General features: G+C 40.5%; 2 protein-coding genes across 5 annotated transcripts; one reads left to right on the top strand and one right to left on the bottom strand.

The window, feature by feature from the left end:
• The first annotated feature begins 460 nt into the window (after positions 1 to 460).
• On the top strand, positions 461 to 10,125 carry LOC117989558 (ecdysteroid-regulated 16 kDa protein-like). Of its 2 annotated transcripts, XM_069503720.1 has the most exons (5): positions 461 to 539; positions 590 to 655; positions 7,652 to 7,765; positions 8,271 to 8,389; positions 8,945 to 10,125. In XM_069503720.1, coding segments are annotated over exons 1-5 (441 nt in total). In that variant the 5' UTR covers positions 461 to 538; the 3' UTR covers positions 9,086 to 10,125. The 2 variants fall into 2 exon arrangements, with proteins under 2 accessions (XP_069359821.1, XP_034832814.1); XM_034976923.2 differs by having other exon boundaries at positions 474 to 655.
• Positions 10,126 to 10,583: 458 nt separating this feature from the next.
• Positions 10,584 to 15,910, bottom strand: LOC117989552 (uncharacterized). Of its 3 annotated transcripts, none has more exons than XM_034976916.2 (4): positions 15,008 to 15,910; positions 14,581 to 14,855; positions 13,491 to 13,690; positions 10,584 to 12,784 (listed from the first exon to the last, which is right to left on the bottom strand). In XM_034976916.2, exons 2-4 carry the CDS (start codon positions 14,842 to 14,844, stop codon positions 11,950 to 11,952), a joined length of 1,299 nt encoding a protein of 432 aa, XP_034832807.1. In that variant the 5' UTR covers positions 14,845 to 14,855; positions 15,008 to 15,910; the 3' UTR covers positions 10,584 to 11,949. The 3 variants fall into 3 exon arrangements, with proteins under 3 accessions (XP_034832807.1, XP_069359898.1, XP_069359899.1); XM_069503797.1 differs by having other exon boundaries at positions 15,140 to 15,910; XM_069503798.1 differs by having other exon boundaries at positions 15,178 to 15,910.
• Positions 15,911 to 17,110: the final 1,200 nt, after the last annotated feature.

Genomic DNA, 17,110 nt, shown 5'->3' with positions numbered 1-17,110 from the left:
CTAGCTTCCCGAGACCCGCGTATCCTCTTCTTAAAACTAGCTATATGTTAATAGATTCTCTCAAAGTAAAAAGTTAGGTAAAAATTACCTATGCAATATTCTGAATTTCTGAACCTCTGATATATACCTCGAGGACAAAGCTAATTCAACCAATTAGACTCGGAACCTTTTTTCACTCGATCTAAAGATAATATTATAATAATTAATTAATAATCGTTGAAATACTGTAAATGTACCTACCTATGTATTAGTCACTGCAGAATTTAGTAAAGTGACCTAGTTATTGCGTATTATTTAGTGAGTTACCTAGTATGACTCAATAATAAGTACCATCTTTGTCATAAAGCCGTATCATCATACAATCACCATTATATGATTCATAAGATAAACGAACTGAAGTACCTATCTGATAAAATTTACTCTTTGACCTGCGCGCGCGCATTAAAACAATATAATAAAGGTCGCAGCACACAGCCCAGCCCAGTGGCAGTGGCCGTTACGGTTAGTTTAGTTTAGTTTAGTCTGCCGCCAACGCGTGAGTCGATTATACGTTAGCGCGCGATAGTTTAAATAACAAACAAAATAAACATGTTGTTTCAAATCACTATTGCAGTGTTGGTGGCCAGTGCGCAGGCTAAATTCTACACGGATTGCGGTATGTAACGTCTGATTTAATATTTTTAATCTATGCTCTACTTTTGACCAATTAGGGCCTTTCAGTTGTGTGAAGCCAGTTCAAAAATTCAATAAGAAAGAAATGATTCTTCTTAATATTTTTATATCCACCTATTTTCCTTGTTCGAGAAGGAGGAAAAATAGGTAAGTAGCCTTTAAAATTTACTAATTAAATCGATGATTGTGAAATTATGACAAACCTAATAATTTCTCTTTCTTCTTTTCCCTTTACGTGTGCTAAATTTTATGATTCGAAGTCATCGGGAAGCACCCCATAGGATTCTTGACAAACACGACAGACAAATAGACAACGATGTGATCTTATTAAGGGTTCCTTTTTTCCTTTTGAGGTACGGAACCCTAAAAACTAGAAACGTTAAAAATGTAAGTGTATACTAAGAATTCGTTACACAGACCGCGTAGGTTTAACAGCACTGAAATTACAGAAAATGGAGAGGTTAAGAAGAGGAAAATACAATAGGTACTTATTTTGAGATGTGATGCGTAACAACAAGAAATCACCATACCTAATTACCATGCAAGGAACAGTGGGAGGTAGGAGTAGGCTGGGCGCAGAACAATAACGTGTTTTTTTAGGCATGCCTATTGCCTACGTAACTCTTAAGAAAGCTCAGAGTCACCCAGCAAGATGAAATGAGAAGATCCGTAGGAACTAGAGTAGGTAACCGACATAGCTCACCTGATGGCGAAGCTCAAGTGACAATGGGCAGGGCACATAATTCGAAAAATCGATAGACGTTGGGGTCCCAATTCAGAAAACGCAGCGTTGGAATACTCCACTATAGGTGGACGGACGAGTCGCAGGGAGCCGCTGGATTCAGGTGGCGCAAGACCGTCACTTGTAGAAGTTTTTACAAGAAACCTATGTCCAGCTATGGACGTCTATTGGTTGTTGTTGTTGTTGTTGTTGATGATGATGATGATGATACTACGCTACGCTTGGCCTACGCTTGGCCACAATCAGACCTGAGGTAAAGTGACGATGTGACCTAGGATCCCGTGTATTAAAAACTTTGCAAGGTTTGGCAAGGGCTGAAGTTGCATTGAAAGTAATTCTAGGTTTTACATTTTACGTAGCTGCGTATTGCGAAGTAGGTACCTTTATCATCACACGAGCTCAAGGGTCAACTGTGACGACAATTCGGTCATCTACCCAGTACCCGCTCACAAAAAGAATTGCTTTATTACAATTCACAATTCGCACAGTAACTTTCTAGTTACTTGGTTTATACTTTACGTTAACAGTTGAACTGGCGTTTCTGATAATTTAATTGGTTATAGGCAGGTAGTTGCCTACGGTTTTTTTGTATTTTTCATAAAATTATTATATATATAGATTTCTGGATCATTTGGAAGGTAAGGCCAAATAAGTTTCCAAAATGCTTGGGGTGCTCAACAGAGCAAAGCGGCTTCGCGCCCTTCTATATAAAGCGCAAGTCCGCCCACATATTATGGACTGCTCTCAACTTTGGCCCGGAGCACCCCAGTACCAACCCCTTCCATTTGATCGGATCCAAAGGTGGGCTGTTAGACTTGTGGACGATCCCAAAATTAACCGGCTTGTTGGAAAGCCTGGCAGAGACGTAAGCTCCCTTTGCGTGTTCTATAGTATTGCGTGATGTAACATCCGGCTGATACCTTCTTTGCGTAAAATCACAAGCCAGCCATCACAAGAAGAAGCAATAAAAATTATTATTGGTGAAATAAAAAATTCTTCACTTAGTAACGCAAAGTGGTTCTTTTCATGCCTGGCCTCCATCACTTTAAGCCAATCGAATCGTCTCTTCAGAAGAACAGAAGATCTACAAGTTTAGACTTCTTGTCCATCGAGAACTCCAGAGATCCTGAGGCGTTGAACAGGGAGCCAAGAAAATTTTTCTCATTAATTATCATCATTATCATCAACCGATAGACAATATCCACTGCTGGACATAGGTTTCTTGTACGAACTTCCACGCGCCACGGTCTTGCGTCACCTGAATCCAGCGGCTCCCTGCGACTTGTTTGATGATGTCGTCAGTCCGTTTTGTGGGGGATTTTCCCACGCTGCGCTTTCCGGTGCCAGGTCGCCGTCCTAGCACCTTGGCACCCCAATGTATATCGGTTTTCGAACTGTGTGCCCTTGCTCATTGCCACTTCGTCTTCGCAACCCGTTACTCTAGTTCTCCTACGGATCTCCTCATTTCTGATTTAGTCGCGTAGAGACACTGCAAGCAGTACAAGCATAACTCTCTCCATCGCCCGCTATTATAATAAATAAGTATTAAGTATGGTTGTGTAATCTACTTAATCCTGAAGTATCAGCTCTCTATTCCCCCGAAATTCACAAGTCCGAAACAGAAGCGCGAAATTCTGCTAGAGCTACACTCTACAGCTATCTTCATAATATCTACGTAATGAGTGGGACGGTTTCAAGTTACGCTTGCACGTGCCTCGTGAAGTGGCTCGTGGCCATTGCTATTCATTCCAGCACGTCACCACCGACATAAGTGACGCGTTTTGATACCGGAGTTACTTGGTATGGCTTATGGCAATTTGTGTCCACCTTATCCCGTCTTTTACGATCTTTTTTCGTCGTCGTCGTCGTCGCCAATCGCCATCAACCGAGAGATATCACAGGGTTAGAGTTTAGAGCTTCCGAGACGGGTGCAAGCACGTAGACTTTTGCTTGCGCTAAGCATTTTGACCGTTTACTTACAAAGTTTGCTTGATGCTTGAGTGAAGCATTTATGTACTTCACGGTAATTGATGCGGAATTTTGCTTGACGCGACGTGACGACGTTCAGACAGTGTTCGAGATAAGAGAAAAGTGCCGTTTGCTTGATCAAGCTGCTTTATGCGACCGTCAAGCAGGTTGATCAAGCAAAACAAAACTACGTGCTTGACGTCAAGCTCGCCCTCCCCCCCCGACCCAACGAGCAACAACGCGATCCCGCGCACGTTCATCCTTCGCCTCGTCCACTGTGCCCTCCGGAGAAACCTCCCCCTGCCAGGTCATTAGCCATAGCCAATAATATCCCCGTACCTGGCTGGCCCCCCATATATTATGTGCGCTGCCCATTTAGGCACGTCAGCTTCGCAACCCGTTAAGATATGTCGGTTGCTGTTCTTTTACGGATAAAATTGACAGCTATTGCTTAACCAAGATGGCTGCTATACGCTGTCAAACTTCGAGTGTTCCTATTGAAAAACCCTTAACTAAGTGAGGGAAATGTCAATTAACTTACCAGTTCAACAGCTGTTATTATAACAAAGCTACCTAATTAATGTTCTACTGATAATGTTATCCCGTTGTATACCTACATATATACAACTGTATGGTTAGTGATAGTTAATAATAAGTTAATATAAAATACTAAATAATAAACCCGCTAAACTAGCTTTAATGACGATGACGGTTAAATTACTTAAATAATAACTTTTTTGGACATAAAAATAAATGTACCATTATATCCGCTATACCCACTATATAATAAGTACCTTCCTACATCTATTTAAGTAAATACTTGAACAATAACATTAGGATATCGTCAACAAAACAAAATATTAACTTAACTACTGCGGAAATCATCAATTGGTAATGCGGGCCTAATGACTTATTTTGTGATGACTTTTTGCAGGTAAGTAGGTACCAGGTAGGTACATATATATACATATAATTTATTATGTAAGTACCTATCTAATAGGTAACATAACGAAGTGAACTATATTATAATTAATCTCTATATATACAAAAATGAATCGCTAAATGTGTTGCTGATCGCAAATCTCGAGAACAGCTGAACCGATTTCGCTAATTCTTTTTTCATAATATTCCTTGAAGTACGGGGATGGTTCTTACAGAGAGAAAAATTTAAAAAAATCCTGAAATATGATCGACTGTTAAGCGGTAGGTACGTAGTTCGCCGGGGCAGCTAGTAATAAATATAATTAAACTATGCTTTATTTTCTGTCTCGTACTGTACCTACCTAAAGTGGAATGTTGAATAGTTCCTCTGGTGCGAAGCCGGGTCGAGTCGCTAGTTTGGAAATAATAGAGAAATCCAGAAATTAAAATTCCATTTGTTATTGTATCTCTATTATGGTTAACAAATATTTGTAAATTATATTTTAATTTTTATTTTATTATTATTTTTATTTTTAATACTAAGTTTTTAAATTGTATTTAGCCATATTTAAACATCCATGGAATCTTTATTTTATTATCGCTTTTGTTGCTTTAGTAGATTTGTACGGAATTTGCATGCAGCTTTTAAATGTTTTAAATAGTTGTCCATGATAGAAAATTCTATGTACCTATCTTTAGTTATTAAGTACTAGATGACCCGCGACTTCGTCCGCTTGGATTAAGGTTTGTAAAAATCCCGTGGGAACTCTTTGATTTTTCGGGATAAAAAGTTCTTATGTCCTTTCCAAGGAAGTAAGCTATTTCTGTACCAAATTTAATCAAAATCGGTTAAACTCTTGGTCTGTGAAAAGCTAGCAGACATACAGACACACTTTCGCATTTATAATATTAGTTAGTATAGTATGGAAGTATGGATATACCTACTTACTTTAAAATCGCTAGGAAACATCTAGGAAACCTTTATTTAAATTTAAAAAAAAAATGTGAATCAATGAATACAGCACTGCATACATATTACATAGGTAGTGTGAAAATTATTTTTAACTATTCATGTGGTCCAACTTTACCCATTAGTGGCAGGGCCCGCCACCGTAGTTAATAAGCTAACTTTGTTGATCTAACTTTACAAACATATACAACTTTTATGGCGACGTACATAATCATATTTTCTCTATTTTTTATATAAGTATATGTAGGTACTTATATGCCATATCAGGGTAACTAATCAAACTTAATTCAAACTACGACCTTAACAAAATTATTTTCTAGAACTGTGAGTGTGACCAATAACGCAATTTTCTAATTTTAACAACAAGAGCACATTTTAGGGTTCCGTATGTCTGAAGTCTTAATACTGAATCATTATAAAACCACTTGTGTTTGTTCAAGTGGGGTATCATTTGAAAGGGCTTTACCTGTAAATTCTAAAACAGATTTTTATTTCTTTTTATGCATAATGGTTTTTTATGTATCATCCAAAATGTCAAAAAATCCGACTGCAGTACGAAACTCTCGATTCTGTGCCTACTATCTAACTCGCACTTGGCTGGTTTTTTTATATAGTAGGTAAGTATAGCTAGGCTAGTACCAACCTAGGTAATTTCTGGTTTATAGCGTAGTAAAGTAGATCCGTAGGAGAACTAGAGTAACCGACTCAACGGGTTGCGAAGCTGAAGTAACAGGGCACACAGTTCGTAAAACCGATAGACGTTGGGGTCCCACTCCCAAGGTGCTGGAATGGTGATCTCGCACCGGAAGATGCAGTATTGGAAGACCCCCAACTAGGTGGACGGACGACATCAGACGAGTCGCAGAAGCCGCTGGATTCAGGCGGCGCAAGACCGTGGCGTGTGGAAGTCCCTACAAGAGACCTAGTCCAGCAGTGGACGTCTATTGGTTGATGATGATGGTGATGCTGAAGTAATGTTTACCACTTGGATTTAGCGTTCCGGTACAATACCGCGAATAGCATACCCATGTAAATAGCTATCATCGCAATTTTACAGTATCGACTCAACAGGTAGCTCAGTTCGCGCAATGTGCCACAGTGAAAAAGAGCTTAAAATTATTGCATTAGGAACGAATTTAGCTTGCACATTATAACAATGTCGCATTTCAGTAATTGCATCGAGTCAACAATGACCCCGCGTGAATCAGCCGATGATGTTACCTACTTATTAGTATAGGGCTGTCATACGTCCCGGTACACCGGGACCAGTCCCGGTCTGAAGCGTTGTGTCCCGGTGTCCCGGTCAGTAAGTTAATTGTCCCGGTTTGGCAGTTAGGGCGTTTGTCCACTGCACCGGCGCCGTCGTCACGCGACGCCAACGAAAAACGAGATTATTTTGGACGGAGTTCAGTACCCGTAGTACAAGATTTTACGTCTCACCAAACGAAACCAAATTCGAGAGTCGAAATACTTGCGCGTTACAGTAAAATGGACCTAAACAGCCTTGAATTGAAGTCAAATATTCAATGCCACTGATTTTAATTTCGCAATGTTTCCGCTTGGAGCGCTGGCTGTAGAAGTGTAGACAAACTTGAGCTTTAAAACAAGGCGTTTAAGATCTAGTTTACTGTAACGCGGAAGTATTTCGACTCTCGAATTTGGTTTGGTTTGGTGAGACGTAAAATCTTATACTACGGGTACAGAATGACGTGTGACCTAACTCAACTTATACATCAAAACTAGAGTAGGTACGCAGTACATTTTATCCCTTCATGACCTACGCGCCATGATGGATGGAGAGACAGAAACGAATTGTTAGAAAAAACCGGCCAAGTGCGAGTTAGACTCGCGCACGAGGGTTCCGTACTACAGTCGTATTTTTCGACATTTTGCTCGATAATTCAAAAACTATGGCGCATAAGAATAAATAAAAATCTGTTTTAGAATGCACAGGTGAAGACTTTCATATGATACCCCACTTGATATAGTTATCTTACTTCGAAAATTGAAAATACCTACTATTTTATTAGTTCATGACCACAATTTAATTTTTTTGAGTGATGTAACCACAAATGCACGGTTTTCAGATTTTTGACTGTCTGCTATAAGACCTATCTACCTGTCAAATTTCATGATTCTAGGTCAACGGGAAGTACCCTGTAGGTTTCTTGACAGACCGACAGACAGACAGACAGGGTTCCGTTTTTCCTTTTGAGATACGGAACCATAAAAAAGAAAAGAAACTTCATTTTCCTTAAGACTTTCTGACGATAAGCAGATAATCTGTCGATCCTGATGCAGATGTGTCTTGTTTTAAAAAACTTAATTGTAAATTGAAGGCAAATAAATGGAATGAAATACGTTTTTTTTATTTCCAGGTTCGAAACTATCAAGTGTGCAAAGCGTGGGGGTCAGCGGGTGCTTGGAGGACGCCAAAGAGTGTGTGCTGAAGCGGAACTCCAATGTCACCATAAGCGTTGACTTCACTCCTTGTAAGCTTACTTACCCTTGTATGTTCCCTATAAGTAGGTACCTATTTAACAAGGTTCTGCAGGCCTGCCTGGCGCAGTGGTAAGCACTGTGGTCTTACTAGTGGGAGGTCTCGGGTTCGATTCCAGGCGGGGGTTAAGAATTTTATAATTTCTAAACTTCTGGTCTGGTCTGGTGGGTGGCTTCGGCCGTGGCTAGTTACCACCCTACCGGCAAAGCCGTGCCGCCAAGCGATTTAGCGTTCCGGTACGATGCCCTGTAGAAACCAAAAGGGGCATAGGTTTAATAATAATAAAAACTGCCATACCCCTTCCAGGTCAGCCCGCTTCCATCATAGACTGCATCATCACTTACCACCAGGTGAGATTGCAGTTTACCTTCATTTCAACAAGCCTTCTAAGCTGGAACGCGCAACGTACACCAGCAATATACTGAGTTTCCTCAGGTTGTTTTCTGAAACCAACCCAAGAAGCTGTTTTTCATTAAGAACGTGTATTTTCCTTCCAGCGGTGGACATAAAGAGCCTGGAGACGGTGGTGCACGGAGTCATCATGAACCTGCCCGTGCCCTTCCCTCTGCCGCAGCCCGACGCCTGCAAGGACTGTGGACTCACTTGCCCCATCAAGGTATACCCAGTACCCACCTCTAGCCGCAGGTCATATTATATGTATATTCACGCCGGCAACGCATTGGCGGTTCCTCTGGAGCTGCAAATGTTCATGGGCAGCGATAATCACTTAACATCAAGTGACTCGTCTGCTCGTTTGCTCGCAATTTTTTTTAAAATAGCCTGTGCACATGTATGGCAGTAACACAAGAGAGACCGTAATTTCTCGGTAGAAAAGGCATTCCAAACCAGTGGTAGATTTGACGATTCAAAAGTCCTACTTGTAAAATTTAATTGAATAAATTGTTTTTATTATTTTTATTTTATTTTTTAATACTTAGGCTTTTTATTTCTCTTGCTTAATCGATCAACTTTCAGCAATAAAAACAAACTTTTTCATGTTAGTTTCGTGACCAAACCGAATACAATTCCCACTAAATCGTTGTTCATTTTGTTATAGTTTTATTTGATCTTTTTCAGTTTGTTGTAAGTAGTTTTATTTGATCTTTTTCAGTTTGTTATAGTTTTATTTGATCTTTTTCAGTTTGTTATAGTTTTATTTGATATTTTTCAGGCTGGAACCAAATCAAGCTACAAAGCAACATTCCCCATCCTCAAGTCGTACCCTAAAGTGAAGGTGGACGTCAAATGGGAACTGCAGAACGGCGAAGACGAAGACCTGGTCTGCGTGCTGATACCCGCTAGAATTCACTAGAGTTCGTGCTTTAAGTTTACTAGTATTAAGCCCTACACATACATAAGGCGAGACGGAACCGTGTACCACACTGTTTGTAAAAGTTGCAAGGCTGCCCGCATTGGTTAAATGGCGGATTGGTCAAGTAAGTAGCTGCCGCAACTTATCATACAAAACGTACGATAAAATTAACGTTTGTGCTACATTGATGATATATTGTCGTAATTTGTATCGAGGTGGCTATGAGTGAAGCCACACGATGCGTTTCGTTGGCGGTGCGGCGCCTGAGCGGTGCGTCATCCTACATAGAAATCGCTGTACTTACCATGCCACACGATGCGTTACGACATCGTGCGGCACCGCACCGCACGCACGACGTACTTGGGACCAAAGAAAATAGGCGGGGAGAGGTGGTGCGTTACAACGCCATATTTTTTGCCGGAGCTGCAACGCAGTGCCAAAATCCACACCGGTGCGCAGCGCCGCAACGCACCGAAAACGCATCGTGTGGCTTCAGTCTATTTAACCGCCGCACCTGTCATTTAACCGCTTTTACACTGATACACCTTGCGTTCAACATGGACGGTAAGCGCGGATCCTCCGCTTCGCACTGTAAGAGACCTCAGGCTGCACGTTTTCTTCTCACGCTGATCGTTGACGCTGACTATTCAAAATACCTACGAAGTATAAATTGTTCCTGAATAACACTCGACTGGTCAGCCCTAAAAGCTGTGCGCGGATGTACACGTTTTACGCTTTACTATGAAACATTCTTTAAGATGACAAGTCAGCGCGGTTTGGGTTGCGAGCACTGAAGATCAGCGCGAAAAATGGTCTAACAAATTGTATACCCGTACGCGCGCAAGCAGTGTGACGTCACGAGTCCTTTGTGTTTGTTTTAGGCTTAATACTAAACGTATTGTAGGCTCGAATAAGGTGCATGGTCACAGTGTGTAGTGTAACAAAGAATAAAGATTGTCTTGCCTAAGTTGTTCACCAAAGTTACGTAAGATAGTTATTTGTACGTCACGTAGATTTTAAGTATTAAAATCAAACCAAAACTAATGACTTTCATTCATTTCTCATCTACAACATACACAAAATATAGCTATAGATACTTAATGATTCATAATAATATTATAAATGCGAAAGTGTGTCTGTCTGTCTGCTAGCCTTTCATGACCCATCCGTTCAACCGATTTCTACGAAATTTTGTAAAGTGTGATAGCTTGCATCCCTGGGAAGGCTATAGGCTTCTTTTTATCCTGGAAAATCAGAGTTATATTTGTATGGTAGCTTATCACATATGTCGAAGATATTTTTTATATCCGTATTTTCACGGATTCGGATCGGATGAGTGCGTGATCGCTGTAACTTGAGTAGGTACTTGTTGACAGACAACGAAGTGAACATAATATGGTTCCTACGGAACCCTAAAAACAGAATTTCTAGTTAGGGAGGTAGTAAGTACACCTTGATGTAGGAGAAAGGCATGAAAATAAAAGGATAATTTTATAAAAAAAATATATTTATTTCGTTAATGCTTCATGCAAATGTACAAGAATAAAAAGTTATCGTACATTTAAACAGACTATAACATTTTAGTTCAGTATCAGTACCCTTATTATAAATGCGAAAGTGTGTTTGTTTGTTGGTTTGTCCTTTTATCACGTCGCAACGGTGCAACGGATTGACGTGATTTTTTGCATATTTATTAATAAAGACCTGGAGAGTGACATAGGCTAAATTTTATCCCGGAAAATCAAAGAGTTCCCACGGGATTAAAAAACCTAATGCCACGCGGACGAAATCGCGGGCACAGCTAGTATTATATAAAGCACACTTAATATAAGGAAGCGCACACACAATAACAGACTGATTAAGTCTGAAACCGAAAACCCAGGCAAGTGCGAGCCGGACTCGCACACGAAGTGTTCCGTACCATCATACAAAATGAAACACTTTTTATTTTTGTGATATATAAATACAAATTCACGGTTTTAGGATTTTTTCCTTTACTTGTGCTATAATGGTGAACAATGCCTTAAACAACGGGATAATTCCCGCCAGTAAACAACGCATTGAACTTTAATAGTATTATAGTAGTATACATTGTAGTTTTTGACATTATTTAAGGTACGCAATTCTCGATGCGCGAGTCTGACTCGCACTTGGCAGGTTTTTTCTCTAGAAAACCAGCGACCAGCTTTTGGACCTCCAATAAACAAAGTCTTAATCTAAAATAATAAATCTTTCTGTTGACTAGTAAGTACACTTATATTCTTAATCAATATTTTTAAAAAAAGAGATATTTTATTCGAAATAAAACTAAATAATTAAGAATAACGGCGGTTACACACTCATCCGATCCGAGTCCGTCAAAATACGTTCCTTTTTGTTTTGTATGGTAGCTTATGACATGCAAACTGGAACCAACTCCCTTCGGCGGTGTTCCCTTTAGATTGAAATGAAATGAAATGAAAATGATTTATTTGTTTTAAAAGGTCTTTTTAAAATTGTGCCAGGGACCCTGAAGTAAGTTTGCAAAACCTGTATCTCAGGGTCCCCGCTCTCCCTCCTCCATGATTACATGGGGTTATTCAAGGGGCGGACCAACAAATTCCTGAAAAGCCGGCAACGCATTGGTGGTTCCTCTGGTGCTGCAAATGTTCATGGCCGGCGGTAATCACTTAACATCAGGTGACCCGCCTGCTCGTTAGCTCGCTATCTCTATTTAAAAAAAGTTAAGAGGTGCGTGCCCGGGATCGAACTATGGGCCAAAACCCTTCTCACTTTGAGGAGACCCTTGCTCTGTAGTGAGCCGGCGATGGGTTGATCATGATGATGATGATGAATTAGTTTACACCTTTAAATTAAATGACCGATCACTTTTTCTTAATAGAACTTTTACACCTACAACAAAAAATCTGGCTATTCTTATCCTTTTTGCAATGCAAATTAAATTCTTGTTTAAAAATCTTTCTATACATGGATTCCTTAACAAGTACCTCGTCGTCTCCACTACAATCGGTTACATACATATTATACATTTGTTTTATTGTTAGATTTGACTCTAAATACTGTTTTTTTCTCGAAAACTGCTTTATCGGTTTCGAATCGACTGTTGTAAAAGACATTATATGTTTTCTGACCCTGTCCTTGACTTCGGTAGGCAAAGAATGAGCACTAGCCTCTGATAGACCTCTGCCATCAGGTTTCGGTAGGTTCATGTCAGATTTACCTGAATGGACATTATAAACAGGCTTCTGAGATATCGCTAGGGTGCCTAAGTAAAAATTCTTGCATACCGTATACCTAACCGCTCGAACTAAAAAGAAATACTTGAAAGAATACTTTCTTTTATGATTGCCATCCATAAGTTTGTTGTTTTTAACATAATTTCGTTCTGTTGTATTAAGTAGAAAATGTTTCTTTTCATTTGCATTTAGGGAATAAAAAGCTTTGAATATGTGTTGTCGATCTACGTCGTTGATTCTTTCGTTGCACTTGTATCTACAGGATTTTAGGCAGTCTTTAGTGTTCCTAACTCGTCGTTCGGGGACCAATTTGCCCCGCCTGCTCACGTAGGCCTCCCCTCTCTGATGCTTCAGCTTGCGAACATTGCAGGCCCATTTGCTAGGGTTCGGCATTTGGTTGCGACGCTTTTTCATGGAGGCGACATCTACAGTATCTCCTTCGATTTGACATTCTGGTTTGACTCTGAAATGAAAAGATTTTTTCTTTGAAGAATATTAGCCTTGTTAGTTATGACTAACTAGCTTATTCCCGCGACTTCGTCCGGGTGGACTACACAAATTTCAAATCTCTATTTTACCCCCTTAGGGGTTGCATTTTCAAAATTCCTTTCTTAGCGGATGCCTACGTCATAATAGCTATCTGCATGCCGAATTTCAGCCCGATCGGTCCTGTACGGCGGCGGCGGCGGCGGTCGGCGTTGATAGATTACAGCTGAGGATTGTCTCCCGACAGTGCCTGCTGCTCTTTATCGCTGGACCTGTCACCGTAATCCAGGTAAACGGAGCTAATGGTGTCCTGTCCCACGACTGACATAGTCTTAGCGTCAAAAAGCGGTTTCCATATGGGTTCCAAACTAGTTGGGCTAACGTCAACTAAATGCGTGAGTAAAGCTGGTTTGTAATACAAGTATAACACTAAAATATTATTAACTAGCTTATACTTGCGACTTCGTCCGCGTGGACTAGGCGAATTTCAAACCCCTATTTCACCCCCATTGAGGTTGAATTTTCAAAAATCCTTTCTTAGCAGATGCCTACGACATAATAGCTATCTGCATGCCAAATTTCAGCCCGATCCGTCCAGTAGTTTGAGCTGTGCGTTGATAGATCAGTCGGTCAGTCAGTCAGTCACCTTTTCCTTTTAAGTATATATTTAGATTAATCCTTACTCAATCTGCTTGTCACTGACAACTTGCACAGGCTCAACTTTGGCAACAACGCAGTGGGCATCCTTCAAGAGCGTCTCATACTGCCCGTAGAACTGCTGCTGTAGTGTGTTAGTCAGCAAGTGCTGCTTGAACATCGGCACGGGAGGGAGAATGACGTGCGACGTGATTTGTAGTTGCTGGCTCATGTCGCCTTGTAAGACCTGCAACACAAAATAATGTACAACTAGTTTCAAAAGTTGTTAGAACTTTTGAAGGTAGTAACAAATCAAGTCAAATCATTGTTTGTGACTTTTGACAATCTCCCTGGCGCAGTGGTGAGCGCTGTGGTCTTATAAATAGGAGGTCCCGGTTCAATTTCCAGCAGGGGCAATTTGGGAATTTATAATTTCTAAATGGTCTCTGATCTTCGGCTTCTGGAGGGCTATAGGTGTAATAAAAACCACCACACCCGCTATCATCTAAGACTGCATCATCTCATCACTTTCAGGTGAGATCATAGTCTAAGGGTGAGATCTATAGAGCGCACTCTGACTTAGCTTAGAGTTAAAACGAGACAAAGCTATATCTATATATAGTCTGAGCAAAGTCAAAGTGCGCTCTGCCGCTCTATAGATCTCAGCCTAATAGGTGAGAGCTAATTTGTAATGAAATTTAAAAAATTGGCAAAACAGTAGTATGTAGTATGTCAGACAGTTTTCAAACTTTTAAGAGCATGAAACCCTCTTAGTCTGTCAAGTTTTACAGAACCACAAACCAAATGATGATAAATAATACATACCTACTGCAATTTTAACTGCTTTACAACCTAAGTTTATGTGAAGTGAGGTACTTTATAGGTGAATGGATGAATGAATAAATGATTTATTTATTCAATAAAATGCAGGTACAAATAGGTTGAAACAATGTCTGATGAGCCTTATACATTTTACCATTCTAACAGGTGGAGTACTTCATGAGGTAGTTCATAATAACATGTTATTACAAAATACTCCACCTAGGAAGTACCTCACCTCACCTACAGCAGTACTGTTAATGCAGTACTTCGAAGAAAAGAAATAAGTTAAGCCCCAACCAAAATTTCTGTTCATACCTGTGACTGCATCTGAGTTTGCAACGGTTGAACATTCTGCAGATGTATCTGCTGGCACGACATAACAGTTTGATTCTGCGATATCAGATGCTGGTTTTGCATTTCATGTATGTGAGATGAAATTGGTATGTGTAGGGATTCAGAGGTTATGGTCTGTTGGTATGAGAGCTTTCCTTGAGATTGCAGGGAAGGGTGGATGGACACTGATGGTGGATACACTTGTACAATGTGAGGCAAGCTCACGGGCGCTTGCATTTGATCCATTTTATTTTGTCCTGAAACGAATTTAAATAAGATAGAATTTTTTATAACATAACTTTTTTTAACATAATAACATAGAATATTTTAATAACTTTTTTAATAACATAGAATTGTTGCATTAAAAAGGCAATAGACTGTAAACCGAAGTCATCGGAAGTAAAATTACCTTTGTAACTTGAGTTTAAAACATTTCCATGATAGCTGCTCGCAAACAAAAACTTATCGTCATGATGGTCTTGGGGTTCACAATGGATTCTTATCAACTAAAACTGGTATGGAAGTGCTTAAAACTACTTACTACTACTACTACTTGATTAAACTTTTGGTTTGGCTTACTTAATAGAAACTTTTTACTAAAAAGATGAAAAACTGTAATATTTACAGATTCATTATAATATTTTGCCACAGTTCCATCTCAAAAGCAAAACAAAACAATATGGCAGATGAGATACCATAGGGTAAGACAAGAGTGTCATAACTATTAGAATAAAAAACCGTAATCGTAATCGATTAAAAATGTTGCCAAATTAAAATCAAAAACCGGTAACAACAGAAAAAAAGAAAATGACACCCTATTAAGAATATAATTTATTGTAGAGAACTTAGGTACTTACATTTTAGCATCTCATTGCAATATTTTTACCACATTATTAAGCACAGTGAAAATAGACTTCTGTAACGAATACATTTTATTCATTCATCCATTCTAATAGAAATAGAATTGTGTCTGTCTGTGTTAGGTTTTCACGACCCACCTGATCAACAGATTTTAACGAAATTCAGTACCGAGATATTTTGCATTATATGGGAAAACAGAACATAGGTTATTTTTGCCTCAAAAAATCAAGGAGTCCCCACAGGAATCTTAAAACATCTAAATCCAAGTGGATGAAGTTGCAGGCATCATGTAGGTATTTGGTAGGTACAGGTAGCTTGCATCCTGATGGATATAGGATACTTTTTACCCTGACAGTCAAAGAGTTCTCATGGGATTTTTAAAACATAAATCCACGCGGACGAAGATCTCTTATCCCCCAACCACACTACCTGTGTGGCATGGGACTATGTGACGAGTGTCGCGACGAACGTCGCGAAATAGTTAATTGTACAAAATATAAATAGTAATCATCGTAAAATTAAATCATCCAATTATAATATCTAATTACAATAACGAGCAAAACGAGATTAGAAGGAGAGGAATCCAGAGCCGGACGCTTAAAATACTATGGTAAGTTGTCTGTGACTTTACTCTATGGGTCTAATGGTCTATACTTGAAACGCGACGCCGACTGTCTGTGGTCGAAGCCTCGAACCACGGCGCCCACCATTTTGTTAACTGACTGGATCCGAGCACGGCAGCCTCGCCTCACAGCACGCCCACCGTCATCAGTTCGGTGCCTCGCATCCTGTATTATTACTCGTAAGTGGCTAACTATAAGTAACTATATTTGATTGCTATTAATTGTGTGCATAAGGAACGTTTCCATGTAGCCAACGTCGAGATTCGTAAGGGCCCTTTATTGGCAGGCCTTAGTCGGAATAGTAAATCGTCAGCGTCGGGAGCCATTGGGACCCTTGTTGGCAGGACTTGGCTGGGAGAAAGTAATCCGTCAGTATCGAGAGTCGTAGGGGCCCTCGGGTGGCAGGCCTTAGCGTCGAACCGCTAACTCTCGATACAGATGACGAGACCAGCTAGCTCTCGACGTCAGTGACGACCCCGGCTAACTCTCGGCGTAAGTAGCAAGCAAAGGTGTGGCACTTTGAGCCGGCACGAATAGCCAGTTACCTGACCGAAACGCGGTAGGTCAATGGGACCCAATTATAATCCTAATGGCTGGGCTAATGATGGAACCGTTCCTCCTTTAATTTAGCGCTAGTCAGCACTGGTCTTCCCCGCTTAGCGGCGAGGAAGACAGTAGCCCCGGCAGATTTCGTCTAGGCGAAATCTGCCCGTCCCATATACGTATTACAGAGTGCGAGGCAATGGATTCTGTCCGATGCGACGGGGAGGAAGGCCGCTTCCTCGCCCGTCGCCTCAGTGCCGCGGAGACGGCGCATTAACCTGGTGTCGCACGCGCAAGCAGACTGCGCATCGAGCAAGGGTGAGTGCATAATCAAACATTCACAAACTAGCCTTCGTGACGTCTCTGGTTTCAACCCTCAAACCCGGGCGGCAAGCCGAGTCTAACTAAGCATAAACAGGAGGCGCCACGACATGGTGGAGGTGCTGAGGATCTGATAAATCAGTAAATGAGCTTTCAGCAAAAAA

The sequence above is a fragment of the Maniola hyperantus genome, chromosome 16, assembly GCF_902806685.2.
Source record: "Maniola hyperantus chromosome 16, iAphHyp1.2, whole genome shotgun sequence".
Lineage (NCBI taxonomy): Eukaryota > Metazoa > Arthropoda > Insecta > Lepidoptera > Nymphalidae > Maniola > Maniola hyperantus.
The sequence above is the reverse complement of the archived record's forward strand: the minus strand, read 5'-3'. Positions and strand labels throughout refer to the sequence as shown.